This window comes from Catharus ustulatus, chromosome 3 (assembly GCF_009819885.2).
Source record: "Catharus ustulatus isolate bCatUst1 chromosome 3, bCatUst1.pri.v2, whole genome shotgun sequence".
Lineage (NCBI taxonomy): Eukaryota > Metazoa > Chordata > Aves > Passeriformes > Turdidae > Catharus > Catharus ustulatus.
Genome location: NC_046223.1, coordinates 11,852,695 through 11,869,711, shown reverse-complemented (window position 1 = coordinate 11,869,711; position 17,017 = coordinate 11,852,695). Strand labels below are relative to the sequence as shown.

General features: G+C 39.1%; 1 protein-coding gene across 9 annotated transcripts in view; it reads left to right on the top strand.

Annotated features, from left to right (window-relative positions):
• Positions 1-17,017, top strand: part of EHBP1 (EH domain binding protein 1) — a 212,207-nt gene that overhangs the window by 89,596 nt on the left and 105,594 nt on the right. For all 9 annotated transcript variants that reach the window (XM_033054322.1, XM_033054320.1, XM_033054323.1 and 6 more), the window contains 2 exons: positions 6,938-7,190; positions 13,488-13,671. In XM_033054322.1, coding sequence (XP_032910213.1) covers positions 6,938-7,190; positions 13,488-13,671 — 437 coding nt within the window. The remainder of the gene's footprint in view (positions 1-6,937; positions 7,191-13,487; positions 13,672-17,017) is intronic.

The window sequence follows — 17,017 nt, the reverse complement described above, 5'->3', positions numbered from 1 at the left end:
TCAGGTTTTTCTAGAGCTGCAGAAATGAGTTGTTTCAGCTTTGTAGATACCAGTATATATGGATTAGGTTCTGGTGTCCTAATCTTTGACTTTGTTTCCTGTCTGTTCCTTGACAGTGAATTCCTTTAGGATCATGGAAGGAAGCAGAATAAGTGGGAAAGTAAATCCCTCTGGTAGTCCATAAATAACTTGCTCTAAGAGACTCAGCCTATATTCCTTCCCTCCTCTGCTTTAGACAGAAGAGCTCCCTTCTCCGTGGAGAAAGCTGTACAAGTCCCATCCTACCTAAACTGCTTTTTTCTAACCCAGCTTTTCTTTCCTTTCCAGTGAGAACTCATGCTGGAAGAAAGCAGTGGGTATTCTGGCCACAAAACGCAGTGACTCTTTCTCATCTTGGGGACAGGGTGTTGTTTCTTAGTACTGGAGTAGCCTGATAACTCGTGGCAAACTCACTATGAGCAGCCTACATTCAAGACATCAGCCTGCTTATATTCCTAAAACACTCTCAGCATGTCAGGGGCATGTTTTTTTTCTAGTTGGTGGTGGTTCTTTTGGTGATGTCTGCCTTTACAGTCATCTTCAGTCAGAGGTATGGACACTTTTCCATTTCTCTGGGTCTGTTCTGTGTACTTGGGACAGTCTCTGTGATCAGACTCTTGAGTCCCATCTAGAGCTGTGGGCAACAATGCTGAGTTGTTGGGTGTGTGAATACCAAGCATTACTCCTACGCACAGTCGCTGCCATGCAGCAGTCAACATACCATAACAGGACAGTGATTGGAATAAACAGGGTGTCACTAGATTCTTCCTACTGTGTCATAAGGTGGTGTTTTTTTGGGAGGAGTGTGAGCCTTCTGTAAGGTTCACGTGACAGTGTCTTCCTGGAGCTCTAAACCAGGGTGAAAGATTTGAAAGATCAGCTGAAAGAGTGATTTCCAGGCAATCAGACAAAGAGTTGGACATCTGGTGTGGCATTTTTAAAGCTTTTATGTTTTGACAAGTGGCTCCTGAGGGATTCTTCTTTTTACCTCAGACACCTCTGAGAATCACCCAGACCTGTCTTGTCCCTACAATGGAAACTGGTTGTGTTCCCATTACCTTGCTTGGCCTTCTTGACGTGCTTTCCCTCCAGTCCTCTTCTTCCACAGAAAGTTGAGGGGCAGAAAAAATGGTGCTGAGACAAATTAGAGAAGATGGTTTTGGTCTTCAGCAGCAGCAGAAATCTACTATGTATTTCTATGGCTAACTGGATCAGTGTCTCTACATGGGGAGCACCTAGACATTACAATTTTCAGGAGATTTCCCTTTGTTTTGAAGTGCATTTTGAGGCTATGGAATATCGTAGCTGTTCTCATCCTGTTGCCCAACTGCTGAAGGCTGCCCTCTTTGTGTCCCATTATTCACTCATGATTCTTCTATTCTGAGACCTCAGTGGAACTTTTATTATTGCCTTCTCTTTCTAGGAAGCTCTTTGAGACTGTGCCTGCTTGTTTGCTTTTGCATCCTGAAGTGAATGTAACTTTTTTGGTGGCCACCCCAGAAGCTCGAGAGCAGGACAGAGGTTCAGGAGTTTAAGGCAGGCTTTCTCCTACAGGCTTAAAGAGTCACATTACCCGTTTCACTTGTCTTGTGATCTGCTTAAATCAAGAGATTAACTTTTTATGTGTGCAGGGATGGAGTATTTTTTCTGTTCACTTACATGTTAGTCTCTTTATCTTTTTATCTGGACAAGGCATAATCTGGAATTTAGACTTTGCGAAAGTTCAGAGTCTTCTCTGAAGAATTTATTACTTAATTTCCCCAAGACGTGCAGCTGGAGCTTCCTTTCCTGAGTACTTTGCCATCAGATGTGAGGAGGCACGATGTGCTATTTGGCAGAGCTATTCCAAGGATATTCCTATCAAGGCTGGATGTGTGTGCTCAGAGTCACCCAGACTATGAATATGTATGTATTGACAGTCACTCAAAGAGAAAGGAGGATTACTTGCCAGTAGATACTTGTTTCCTAGACAGATATTTCTTGTGCCTGTTCACAAACCAGCTACTTTCCCTCTATCTTCCTAATCCCATAATCACTTAACCCTGGGAATGTGGGGTGGAGAGAATCTAAAGGCAAGTGCTTCCAGCACCGTGTGCATGCTGTAGGTGTGGTGCATGGCAGAGGGTCATCAGCAAGCTGGCTCTGGATGCTGCTGGGATTTAAAAAGTCCTCAGTGTCAATGATTTTACACACAGAGCAGAGTTGAATGTGCATGTGAGCAACTCACCTGAAAAAAGTCTTCAGAAATGTGTCTCTTGGTTGATATGTCAAATTGAGGCTTATTCTCTCTCTATCTACTAGGTCAGCTAGATATTATAAATCTGGGAAAATCAAAAATGATCTCGTTGAACAGTTTATCTCTGCAGTTTTATACTAGACAACCTTTACATGACCATATGAGGATTGCCTTTTGGATTTTTAGTCACAGTGCAACAGAATTATAAAATCAGTTTGTGCAAAGATATTTACTTGGTGAAGTCAACATATACAACAAATAAAAGTAGAAAACCACAACACACTTTCATCACTCCAGATATTTCTTTTTAATTTGGTGGGGAATACAAATTTCAAAGTTGTGTATGGCAATACAGCATACACAAGCCATGGGGGTGACTCTTTGCTGGCACTCCCTGTCATTTAGACCACCATTTACTTCAGCAATGTATTACATCACCTTGTGTGTGGATTTCTGAGCTCCCTGCAGCATGTTTTACACTAAAAATATAAACAGTTTTACAATGCAGCAGCAAACCCCAAATCGTTCCAGGGTAGTGCTATACGCAGAGCAGCAGAGGAAGCAATTGAGAGGAAAATGGTGACTCTGTCCCTTCCATTTCTTCATGAAAAGCAGTGTGTTGCGAGTGTGTGAATAAAAGGATCAGAAGATCACCAGTGGTGTATGGGGATGTCAGTCCTTACTCTTTCTAGAAGCACTGGGCAGTTCCATCTCTGCTCTGTGGTGTTTGTTGGTGCTCCCATCCCGTGGTGCCTGTGTGCCTGCCTGCCAGTCAGGCAGCAGTGGTGTAACCGAGCACCTTTCTCATGTGGCTGCTCCTTTCATCCTCTGCCAAGGGGAAAGTGGTATGTGGGATGTTTTGGTGGAGGTTTTGTTTGGTTTTAAGGGATGTGTCACAATATGTTTGTGTTACAAAAGGCAGGTGGGTTGAAGGGCAGGGTGATTTCTGGAGATGCTCTGGCTGATTGTGCAGCTAGCTAGTGCCAGAATGATTATTATCACAAACAGTCTTTCTCAGTGGAGTTAGGGCAAGTAATGTTTCCAGAATCTGGCACAAGAGCAGCTGGTGCTTCTGCTGTAGTAATACTTCTACCTCACTCCTACCCCTGTGGCTTTATTACTTAATCATGCAAAATTATTTTGTATTTGACCCTTGACATGCCAAACTTTAAGCATCTTTTTCTGGGTTTTGTTTTTTTTTTTAATTTGTGTCAGTGTAAAGACTGCAGAGCTATGTGGAGCTGTGATGAATGATATGGGGAAAACAGGGGAATCTGTGCTGCCTTCTGAATGTAAAAGCACCTGCAAGAGGGAAATAGACCCATTCTAAGCTGTTGTATGTTTAGCCTGCCAAAGTGCACTTCTCAGCATCATTAGCTCTTTGAGAAAATGAGTCTGTTACAGAAAAGTGACAGGTGACAGTGGGTGTGGCTTTAAGAGCAGTGCTGTTGTGTCATCATCATAACAACTTAATTTGTTATAGAGAGGCTTGTGATGACCAACATTTGACACAAAATTCGTTCTGAAGGGTTTCAGAGACTCCATGGGAGAGACCCTGTTTGGGTTCAGGTGGGGACCCTTGTGGGAACCCTCCCTCCCAGTGGGGACATTGAAGGAAGCAGAAGGGGGAGGAAAATAGTATCCTGGATGGCAAGAGTAGAAAGTAGCCAAGTTAAGTGAGTTCTAGCTGAGCCTCTGCAAAATTCTACCCATAAAAGTGTCTTGAGAATGATATTTTTAGAAGCTTTTATTTTCAACCTGCATGTAGAATTTTGGGAAATATTTTAGTTATTAATGACCCAGAGGTGTCTGAGCACTTATACGTAACACTGTGTGTGTAAGGCCAAACATGTAGTTCCTGTTGAGCCAAGAAAAAGAGAAATAATTTTGTCATAGTTAGGGTTACGGCACTTGATCTAGTGTTGAAATAGAAAGAATTGCAAAAACCATTTGCATTGCCCCTTTTATTTTATCAGATTTAAAGAAGTATTAAGAAGTATTTAACTCATTGTTTCCAGGAGACACTTAAAAGCAAATTAAAAATAAAAGCTTACATCATAATTTTAAGAGGTTGTTTCCCAGAATGTTTTTAACTTCAAGATGGATAATTGACTTTCTTTCTTGTGTATTACCAGAAGGTTTCTCTCAGATATGATAATGTGTATTTATCAACAGATTCATGTGCAGGTGCAATGATCCATCATATGGAGTTGCAGAAGCAGCTATTTGTAGGTGTCCACTCTCTTGATAAAATATTCTAATATCTGAGCAAAGTTTTGAGTAGTAAAAAGTTTGGCTAAATCTTTGTCAATAAACCACACTATTTGAACAAAGTATTGGTCCTTTTTTTCTGCATTTCATTAGTTATTTTTGCTTTTTGTATGGAACTGTCTTCTGAGGACACATCTCCAAGGCACTTTTGCTCGCTCTGGTTCATCAAATCATTAAATGTGTGGGTAATATTTGAGTAGTATTCTGACTACCATGAGCTTCAAGGTGTGGTATGTACAGTATGTACTGTGTACACAGTATACAGTAAGGGTGGGATTTGACACCCCTGACTCTAAAAACAGTTTGGCCATATGCCTGTAAGCCTTGAGTGTCAAGGAGTCAGCTCAGCTGCAAATACCCACACTGAGGACATCTCAGAGCAAGCAGAGTGAAACTTCTGCTTGCCTTGACCACCTGCACTGGACACTAGAATGACCTCAGTCTATATAGGACCACTTTTCCAGTTTACTTTAAAATAAATGAACAAATATATTTTAGATCTTGGGCTCTGCTATATTTAATCTATAGTACTCTGAAGGATTCTTGCTTGATTTGATCATATTTGTGTTTTTAAGAATTTCTGCCTTAAATGCTTTCTTTTCCCTTGTCAGTTAAGCTTTATACCTTCAATATTATTTCACTTTGTCTCTCTCTGAAACAGCTTTCTTAAAAGGGTGTGGGCTTACGATCACATCACCATATAAACTAGGGTTAATATACATCCCCTGCTGTGCAGTAACTACTCTTTCTCCCAGGATAAGTTCCCAGTAGTTCATTCCCTTCTCTTAAGGGATAAGCATTTACTCTGGTGTAGGAGTGAGCACATGCACTGCAGCTGATGTACTGCAAACACACACCCTGACCATTTCCTGCAGTTGTTTGTATGTTCATGCTCCAGCATGGGTCTCTTTCACGGGCTGCAGGTGGATCTCTGTAGTGCTGAAAAGAGCTAAAGCCTTTCCTGCTCCAAGCCTTTCCCCTGATGCAGTGGCTAGTCCTGTGCATGTGTAGGTTAAGTCGCTACCTGCAGCTAGGGATCATACTCCTTTCCAACTGGGAATGGCTCTGGTTCACACTGTAAGTGAGAGCTGTTCACACTGCATGGGGTAAGGCTTTCTGTCACCTTGGGCTATGCTAATGCCTGGGTTCAGGGTGAGCTGGATGTTTGCTCTCAGGGTAGAGAGCACTCACATTTTCTAGCAATTCACCAGGATTAGCAGCTTTGGTACATCATCCATCCAAACTCACGTAAGCAGAGTGCTTCCCTTTGTTCATTGTGTGACTTGAGATTTTTTCTTCCCAAATATTTCTTCAGTGAGAAATCCACTTGGTAGTCCATCTTTTTATTTTTTAGACTCTTGTTACAAATAACTTTTTGAGTTGCTCTGTTAAACCTTAAAAGTATGTTTAGTCCAGTTTAGTAACTATACCTCTGAAAAACACACACTTTTCATTAAGAATAATGTGGATATGGTTATTGAAAGTTAGGTTTTAATGACACTGTGTTGAAGTTCCTATTTGCATAGATTTTGAAAGTACATCACCACCAGTATTGAACAGATCTGCTGATTATTTGATGCTGCAAGAAGAGTAAAAATTAACATTACTGAGTGTCTTTGTAGCACATGTTGTGTTGCTGTATGGGGATTTGCATTATTCAGTATCCAGAAGCCATTCACTGTAGAATAACAGACACCTCAGAATAGATATTACACTGAGAAGAGCGTGCAGCTCCAGCTTGCCAATCACTTTTTGTTGTACAGCCCAAATAAAAGATGAGTGATTTTACTATCTGTCTCTTTGAGGTTAATTTAAATTCATTTTTATGGTGAGATTATGTATTGTTACCAGGGGCACATGTGCTTTGAAATGTAATTACTGGTCATACTTAATAGCTGATTTTTAGTTCAGTAATTTAAAGAAATTAAAAGGCCACCTACTTGTCACAATTACTTGTGATACTTACGATCACAATTTTAAAATCTGGTAATATAATAAAATATATAATGTCTTTTTTCTTTATTAAAAGCTCAAATAAATAATTAGGAACATTTTGTTAGGACACAAATTGGCTAATAGTTTGTGAAAATGTTTTAATACCTGTTGTGATGCCATTTATATGACAAATAAGAAAACTATTGACTAATGTAGAAAGAGTTGTAGTAAGTGAGAAAATGACGCCTATTCAATATAGCCTAAATTAAAAGGCCTTTTGAAAGACCTGGTTTTGAATAAACAAGCATGAAAATTCATCTAAGGCTATAACTTTATGTATTGAGAGTTAAGAAGTAGACCTTTTCATATGCCTTTGAAATATAACAACCTGATAAAATTGTTCCAAATTTTAATTTGTTAAATCTGTTTAATGCTTTTTTTTGTGTTATTTGGTAGAACTTCACCCTAAAAGAGCTTCCTCTTCAAAACCAGAAGAAAGTTTCTATGTTGACAGTTACAATCCCTTCAAGGATGAAGATGCCCCAGATTATTTAAACCCATTTGATGAGCCAGATCACCCACCTGAAGCACCTGGAAGTGTAAGAGATTCTCCTCCACAACCTGCAAAAAGGAAAAGCGTCAGGCCAGTGGATATGAGCAAATACCTCTATGCAGATACCTCTAAAGCAGAGGAGGAAGAGCTGGATGAGTAAGTATGATTCTCTGTCTTTCAGCAGCTTTGCAGGCATTAGTAGTGGGATCCTCAGTTTAATCTTGAGGTGTGTTGGGCTGAACCATGGTGATCCTTAATCACCTTCTTAGGACAGACTCATCCTTGGGCAGCTCAGCAGCAGGAAATACCATACCCTCAGGTCATGCTATTCAGCTGAACATGATCAGTGAGGAAACTTTCCTTTGCCTTATTGATAGCAAAGGACTTGATAGGGAGCAAGTCTGTGGACCTTTCTGACTCTTCACACCCTGACAATTGCAAATGAGGCAGAAATTAAAGGAGCAACAGAGCTTGGGCCTTCTTCTCCTTTTTGCCATTATTTTTACTACATAAAATAATAATTTTTGCCTATGATAACAGGGAGTTTGTTTTATCTTGATGCAATATGTGAAAAGGAAGAGCATTTTGCAATCCTCATAGCACATTTTTGAGACTCTCGTGAACTGAATATATATGGGAAAAATAAAACCATATGCACTAACTTAGGTTGTTTCTTTCAGCTTGACCACATATAAAACCTTTATAAACTCACACTGACTGCCTTGTATTATAGTATAGAAACTATAAGGAAGGGAGAGCTTTTTGCAATTCCTGCACAGCTAGGGAGGTTGGAAGGTGTATCCTTAATCCTTGTTTGTGGTCATTAGTCACCAACCACACCACTCATGAGACAGTTTATGGTGCTTACATCTAAGCAATTTTACAGACAACAATTTTAATTAACATTTAATTTTATTTTATTTAATAAATTTATCATGGCATGACATTTTGCATTACTTCAGTAGTAACAGAGGTATGGTATCATGATCTTTCTGTTTCTCTGTTGGTAGCTGTGGTCCAGGAAATGGAAGGATTCCCTGGCACTCTAATAGAAACATATGAAGGGTTCTGCAGAGTTTTTTCCTTTTAAACCTCTGCAGCCATGGATTTAATGTTGATGTTTGGTCTGTGAAAAATAAAAAAAAAAAAATAAAGGGTGTTGGGAATGATGGCTCTGCCAGCTCCATTTGCCAGGAGAGTGCCTGAACAAACAGCACTGGCTGCTGTGTCTTGAGAGCACAGTGTGATCGTACTGACAGCCACACCAGGCATTCCTGGTCATTCCCTGGTCACCAGAATCTGTAGGGAATAAAAATGTGTGTAATTTACACCCACCAAGATATAGGTATAGAGGACAGCAAAGATTGAGAGGAGCAGAAAGAGAAAAAGCCACATGGATGAGCAAGTGAAGAATTTTCTCTGTTTTCTGTTTTTGCTTCTATTTCCACCCTAAGCACATCTATGCCAAAGGAGCTCATGGCAGGATTGTAACCCTTCCTTTTGCAGTGTACTGGACTTTAGCCCTTGGTTGACAGCAGCCTCCTTCTTGTTTTAATGACTCCATTTACTATGTTGGTTTTTTCCCCCAAAGATAAAAATAAATTCCCTATAGGTGGATTCTACTTGAACATAAAGCTAGTCTATATTTTCATGATAAAGCAGTGTCCTGTGGGAAGATGGAAGGATAAAGAGTCAATGAACACTGTAAAATCAGTTTTTTACATCTTTTACATGTTTTTTATGTCCTGACCTCCAAAGTAACCTTCCTCTCCACATTTTCCTCTGAAGTTACAGGAGCACTATATCATACAAAAAGACCTGGAGACTATTTATTGAGTGCATTGGGTAGAAGTGTGGCAAGGAGAAGCCTTGAATCTTTATGCTGAAACCCTCTGGAGGAATTGAGTGTAAAGACTCAAGTCCAGTCTAGAAACACAGGACATGTGATATTTGATCACATCTACAAACACTGTTTTGCCTCATCTCATGTCCTTATTTTTCAATCTTTTAAGTAGAAAGCTTCTGCTAAGGGATGGTTTTGGTGAGCACCAAAGGCAAAATTTTCACAGGCGGTGCCAGTTGGTGGTTTTTGAGTGCCCTAAGTCATGAGGGTTTATGTCCAGATGTGTGTTGTTTTTACCTACTGTGAATATTGATACTTTTATTATCTACATAAGTGGGTAATATTCTTCCAAGCCTCTTGAAGTCTACATTTCCATATCAATTTGTGGCAGAGAGTTCCACAAGAAAACAAGATCTCTAATGAAACGTGTTTCTTTTGTTGATTGTAAATAAATTCCCTTTCCAATCCCATACTGTCTCTTCTGCTGGCTTATCAAAAGAACAATTGGTAGTACTGGATTTACCTGCCATAAACATTTGTTGTCTTGTCTGTCTCTAGCATGTTCACCTTTCCTTGTCACTTGTCTGAGTGCTAACTTTTTCGATCTCTCTTCATACAGAAGTCTCTTCATCTCTGTAATCATTTCCACCGCCCGTCTCTGGACCCTGTTATTTCTTCTGCTATGTGTCTATTTTAAGATGTGTTGACTTGGCCTGAGCAGTGTATTCAAGACAAAGCTGAACAACTGAGTCATATTATGAGAATAGAAAACTTTGCATGTTATTTTCAACCTCTCTCATAACATCTTGTCTTTTAATTTTTTAAGAATTCTGTTTCATTTTTGACTGCCACTGGTCAAGGGCTGTCTCCAGGTGTCTTTTTGAACCTATAGGTGGAAGGCAAGAAATGGAAGGCTCCTAATTTATTGATTATCAGGAAATACAATGTATTTTTACCCCCATGTCTTAAATGTTTAATTGGAGTTCAGTTAATGTACTGCTTGCATTTTCCTCTTATATTTTGTGGGAAATGCAGTATTGTGTCCTGAGAACATGGACACACCAGTTAGCAGCAGGACCCTTGTCCCACTCTGCTCTGGCAGATCCCTAGTTCTGATTTTAGACTCAGAGCTTACTCAAAGTGCCCCAAGAGCTGAAGTCTAACTCCAGTTTTGCAGCAGACCCTCAACGGTAATCCTGTAAAAGGTACTTGGCCTCAGTGCACCTCTGTGAAGGATTTACCTTGGGTAATTTGCTTCGTTGAAATGTATTTGACTAATGTTTGTGAAGAGAACTAATATTTCCTAACACACACAAAGCACAGTTGTGAACATAAGCATCATGGGGCATTGCATGGCACAGAGGGCCTTAGGTGAGCCAGTATATTTACCCTGCTGCAAAACTGCTCTCAAAACATACTTCCTCTGGCTAAATTCTCATACGTAGCTAAAGACTGCATTTTCATTTTGTTAATTTGAACATTTCACTGTTAGTGGAAAATTATGCTTTTGCCTTTTTGAATTTTATACATTAAAATTCATCTGTTAGTGAAAGATGGCACACCTTGTGAAATTAATTATTTGAAAATAGCACAGCTCACAACTGTTTACAGTATAATGCTTTCAACCTTAGTACTTCTGATTGGCAATATTGCCTGACCTTTTAGCCCTGCCACACTGACAGTTTTGGGTTTCCTCCTCAGTAAAATGTTTATCTTTTAGGTTTTTTTTTTTTTTTTAGCTAACTGGTAAGACTGATCAAACTAATTTTTAAATTGGCCATAATAAAACTTGCTTTCCAATATCATCTGTCTCTGTGGCTTCTTATCTTGTTAATCATTGTATGGCTTAGAATTATGCTGTGTAATTGGCAAGGCTATCGAGCTGCCATCTGCTGAAGCTGCCTGTAGCACAAGAAGCCACAAGCCAGCACATTGTCAGTGACAGTTTAATGCCAGGTATCTTGTCAGGTCTGAATTTTTTTTCGTTTTGTGGAGGGCAGTCTAGTGTCTTTTTAGACAAATAATTTTATGTGAATCCATCAAATAGCTAAATAATATGGGGCTGACCTCAGAGAAAAGTGCTTTAATATTTTCCAGTTAAGACTCTTTTCAACCAGACTTTTCAGATGCTTAACTTCTTGTAGAACCAAGTGGAAGCTGTTGGATCAAATTCTGCTACATATACCAGATCCTCATGGCCTCAAATTTATAGTTTGTTCAGGAAATAACCATTTTGGTTGGGTTTTTTTCTGTTTTAACATTATTTTTCAAAAATCTTGTTCAGTGTTTGTAAGATCGATTAAGGGTGGTGCATAGAGGAAGGTAAAAGGTAGCACTTGTGTCTGTTCTGTGCATGTGCCTGTGTCTGTTTCTGTGACCAAAATGTGAGGGTTTAGTCTGGCTTTGAAGCAAGTTCTTCTCCAGAAAAAAAGGCCTCTCTCCTTTTAGCACTTCCATCTGGTGGGTACAGAGGGTTCAATTCTTCAGGATGACACCTGCAGTGCAGGCAGTTCTGGAGCTTAAAAATTCAAAAGATGGTTCTAAACCTGTTTATTCTCATTGTTAAGATGTTGGGTTTTTTCTCATACCAAAATAATTTTAACACCTTTCTGATTCAGAGGTAAATTCCTGCTGAACATGCTGTGCCTGTTGGCTGTTCCGAAGGGTGACTTGTTGAACTAAATAAAACCTTGTGCTGTCCCATAGAATGCATTGTTCTTTAGCCTTTATCTCTTTGATCTTCATTTTCACCTCCCTTTGAACTCTCTGGTGTCTGAAGGCACCTGAGCTGGGCTGTCAGCTAAATTAGAGCTACTGACAGCTGGATGCATTCTACACTCCAGCCTGAATACCTCCTTTTCCTACTGCTCCCATGGAAAACAAACTTCTGTTTCCATTTAACTTGTTCCTTTGGTTGCCTTTAGTTTTGATTTTGCTAGTGGCTTTGCACTTGATGGGCAGCAAAGTGGGAACACCTGAAAGTTGCCTTCAGTCAACAAATGAGTTATTTTAGTGTTAGTCTTTTGCTTTAGGAGTTGGATATCTTTTTCTGTAAGGAGCAGAAGCAGCAGATTCTTAGAAAGGCCTGATTTTCACTTATGTGCTTTGGTAAACATTGCCTTTCAAAAGTAGATTTCTGTGGTGTAGGTTATTAATTGCTTGGTTTTTCTCTGTGAAAACAGGATGTGTGTGAATTGCATTAAAATAAACTCTAAAGTTTGTCTATGAGACTGAAAGACATTTTCATACTACAAGTACAAACAAAGGGGAGACATTTAATGTTGTGTGGAAGGCAACTGGATGAATAGTTGGTTTTACTGCTGTTGTAGTTCTTAAAAATAGTGCATACTAGCTCCTGACTCTTATGTTGAGAGGGAATTTGTGAATGGATCTAGCTAGGTATACTCTTGTCTAATGCATTAGTGTTTCCATCCAGAGTTGATTTCCAAGGGCCTTCAAGATACTGAGATTATTTGTTGTGCTTGGTTACACTGCATATAATAACTGTATGCAGATAGATTGTTGGGAATCATAGTTTGAGATATGTAATAAATATATCTTGCGGGGGAAAGAGTGACTAGAAGAGAATAAATTAATGTATCCATTTCATAGCTAACTGTCCAGTTTTGGATTGCAAAATGGGAAAAGCAAACAGTATTAATGATGAAATAATTCAGTGCAAAGAAGATTCCCTTAATTATCCTTAGCTGCTGGCTCTACTAAGTGTTTAGAAGAAACCATTATTTGATGGATTATTTATTGATTGGTATTTGATGTATCAAGCTAACATAAAATTTGGTAAAATTTGTCTGTGGAGGTATTTACTTGGGGTGGTACAAATGCAGAGTTGGAACATGGACACCCGAGTTAAGGATAATTCTTTGGACTGCATTAATTGGTGGAAAATGTTTACTCTGTAATGTTCTCAAATAAGGTTTAGTTATAAAAGGTGCTTTCAAAATTGACAGATGATGCCTAGCGGTGTCTGCATAGAGATATATGCAAGTCAAATGTGGTTTTCTTACACTATTCTCTTACCTTAATAAGGAGTGTTCTTAAAATGGTGTGGTGCCTGTAAACTACAGAGTTTGAAATACAATTGAGGCTGAATGTGGAAGAGCTCATGGAGGACAAACTTCTCAAAACTGGACAGCCAAGAGTGAGGCCTCTAAAGCCCTGTGGGAACATGTCTGTACCAGCAGCCCGATTCTTAATTGTTCTACTCAAGCTGTTTTTATCCTGTTAATTACAGTGTTAAACACCCAGCAGCTTCACTCACATTTTTGGTATTGATCTTGTCATAAAATCAGATCACTCTGGTAGAAGCAAAGTATAATTGAAGAGTTAGCTTTTATGCCATTGATAAAAATTTTGCAATTTACAGGACTCAATAAAAATTATGGAAATTGTCACTGAATAATGCAGTTTTAGCTGTTATAACTCACTTTTCTGTTGTATGAAAATGTAGTATTTAAAAGTGTATAAAGGTAAAACATTCTTATGTGGGATAATAAAAGCATTTTAGTCATTGGCTTTCCTAAGCAGGTCTTATTTTTGGTTTTATTTCCAAGGAGATAGCAAAGAAATGTGTTTCCCTTTTTTTTAATTAGATCAAATCCATTTTATGAACCAAAATCAAGCCCTGCTTTAATTAAAGTTGCTCTGCAAGAGCCAGAAAAGAAGATAAAAAGAAAGGCTCCTGAACCCCCAAACCTCTTGCCAAAGACAGAGACGGTCATGAGTGAGAGCATGCCAGCAATTCCTGCATCGAGGGAGCTTTCCTCCTCTCCCAAGGTAAGCTTTTCATACCAAAATTTTGTCTTTGTTCATAACAGTACCTTTCTGTGCATTGTAAACATCTGTTTATTTCTGCAGGCATATTAAAAGCTTTGCCAGTACTTAATAAGGTGTTGGCTTGTCTCTATTCACTTGGTTCATAGGGAGAGTGCAGCAGTAGAAGCTTGTATTTTTTTCTTTAAGGATTTAATGACAACTGTCAAAGCAACTGCACTTTCAAAGAAAAGATCTTCTAGTAACCAGTGTTACAGGACAGCTGGATATCCCACGGAGAAGGAAGAAAATCATGTTGAACAGTGCTTTGTCCTGATCTATTTTCATGCTCCGAAGTATTGCCCCTGTTGAAGAGTCTGTTTCCACATTTGTCATAAATCTGGGTTTTAAAAGCTTAGTATTGGGATTTATATATGTCCAATTCCAAAGCTATGTTGAAGTAATTTAAAAAAAAAAAAAAAGACTGTCTACTTTAATGAAGTTAACTGTTTACTAGAAATGTCCAGACTAAGGATACTTATATATGCACGTCCATTTATGTTTTTCACAGGAAAATTAGTTAATTTCAGTGGAATAGGTAATGTGAGGTGTGGGTGTTTTCTTGCTACAACAGCCAACTTCTGTCAGTGTAGATTTCAACTCCAGTGTTTCAGCAGTTAGCACCAGGCATGCTTTTTCTTTAAACACAATAAGCCTGTAAGTTATATAAGTTAGTGGACCTTTCTTAGAAATTAATTTCATTCACTGTTTTAAAGGTATGAAGATGAGGACAGAATGCCTCCCTTCCAATGTATCTTGCCCAATGTATGAATATTATAATCTAGTTTGCCTTGAATCAGAGCTGCTGTACTTCAGTTTCAGAATTGAGGGAAACTACTTGTCATACCTATCATTTCATTGCATAATTACTCAACCAGATTGCTCACACGTCCTTGTCCATGCAGGCTCTGATCTTATTGTCATTTTACCACTCACTCAGAAATCTAACCTCTGTCTGCTCATTGCAAAACAAAACAGTGGAGTAAGACCACTAGTACACTTCAAAAATTATTCTTCATATGCAAAACTGCAACCAGGGATATGTGAAATCAAAACACAGCAGTTTTATAATGCTCTGAAATGGGATTCAGTCCTGCTAGCTGGAATTTCTGTATGAATTTCTGCATGAAAAATGACACATTATTTGATTTCTGGTGGAGTCTGGCTCTTGGGTTAAAGCAGAATGGCCAAAGCAAAGCTTTCTGGTACTACCAAGGCTGTGAAGAGACATCTGTGGAGATTTTTATCAGATTGCTTGGTGGAAATTGTGTCCCCCTTGCTCATTGTTTGAGAGGTGTTTTTTTGCAGATGTGCATGCAAGGAAATGTGTCTCTCTGCTTCATACATGTCTTGGCTGTGCTGAAATAACATGCTACTACCGAGTTTGATTGGTGTAGTTTTTGTCTGCCATAGATGCAGCTTTAGAGTGTCTGAAAGGTGGAATTCTGTAAGAAAAGATTCAGGATTGAAGACTGTGCTGTTATGGACTGTCTGTGTGGTGTAATTTGGTGAATATTTTGGTGCCTGCCTGCTTGCAGCCCACCTTTCTACCCCTGACCCTGAGGCACAGCTGAGATGAGCAGAGGTCCATGTACTGAAACACTGATTTTCATTAGGGCTGGGAGGGAAAGTGAAGCTCTGTGAAGGTGAAGCTCTCTTCTTTTATAGGAAATCTTTAATTAATTTTTTTAAACAGGGTTTTAGAGAATAGGACACATAAGGGAAGGCTCCAAAGCAGATGTGGTGTCCTGGTTCATTATATTACAGTGGAAAGTTTTGTTGAGTGGGTGTGTTAAAATATTGTACAGTCACTTGCAATGCAGAAAGCTTTCTGTAAGCATAGTCTTTTTTCTGTGCTTGAATTGTTTTGCACTCAGATCAAAAGCACTTTACTTGGAATGCTTTTTGAAATTTGGAAAAGTACTGGCATGTAAAAGAAAAGAAACAATTTTCTCACAGAACAGTACAAAATAGTGCCCAGGTGGGACTTGGAGTGTTGGCACAAATGACTTGTTTATTGCTCAATAATAGAGACAATGTTTAGCAACTCTGGAAAAACTTCCATGCAAAGGTATAGGCACTATACAAACATGAACTTAGTACATGCCCTTACGTAGGGGAATAGTCCTATAGAGGTAAACTTAGGTAAAGGGAGGTTAAATCATGTGTCTTAGTGTTCTGTCCAAGTTTGCTGTGCGCAGAAAGTTTTGAGAGCTATACCAGAGACTAAGTGATTTCAGCAGGTTCAATTCCCTATCTTGGTTTTTGTCATAGCAAATGCCTGTGGAGCAGAAATGCTAATCTTTAAACTACACATACACAGCATTAATGTTGGAACTTCAGAGTTTAAGCAAAAGTATTCCAAAAGCTCCTCTGCAAATCTTTGACAGAGTATTTGGTGCTCATTTTTCCTTCACATGCTAGAGGCATTCATCACATTGCTGAATCTAAAAACACAATTGCCATGTACACACCAGCAAGTTTATGAAGTGATGGGCGGTCAGTTACCTGCAGTAGCAAACCCTTTCCAAGCCTCTTCCATGTCTTCCCCTTGAGCAGGCCCTTTTGTTCACTTGAAGATCCCCTATCAGCTGTATTGGTGAGGAAGGGTCAGTTATCCATCTTAGACAAGGCAGGATTTAACACTCCATAAAGGTCCAGCTCTTCAGCCCACAGAATTAGCTCACTGTTTGCCATATCTGAGTTTGGAGGAAGTTTTGCTTTGAAATTTTTTTATCTATTCACACTTCCTAAAGGAATATCTTCATTCTCTCCTGTCTTGTGTATCTCCTCCAAACTAATCTGAGTCATCAGAGAGAGCTTAAAACGCAGAGTCTGAAATCTGGAGTTACCCCACAGTTAATCATCTCAAATGACTTGAAAACTATGGTATGCTGACTCTACTTAGGTGAGTCTGACAAAGCTGTAATTAAGCTCTTCAGTCATCAAACTGCTACAGTGCTGTCAAGCCCAACAGTGCTGAAGCCTTGCTGGGCTTGTTACTGTCATACATCTGTTACTGTTCTTTACACAGTTTGGATAACCAGGTTCTGCCTTTCACATAGGTGATACAGTCTTTAAATTTCCTCTACTTGTTGACTTTGTGGGAAAAAAAAAAAGTGGTCTCAGGCTCAAAATGTGGTATCAGTCTGGTATATAGCATGCATATCAGTGCTCATCATTGCTTTAGCTGATTACAAAATATACATATGAACTTCAGCAGGGTGAAGTCTCAGCCAGTTTCAGATTTCTTCTCTTCTCTGCATTACGTTGAATTTATTTGAAAGAAGGTGAGTCCCAGAGATGACAA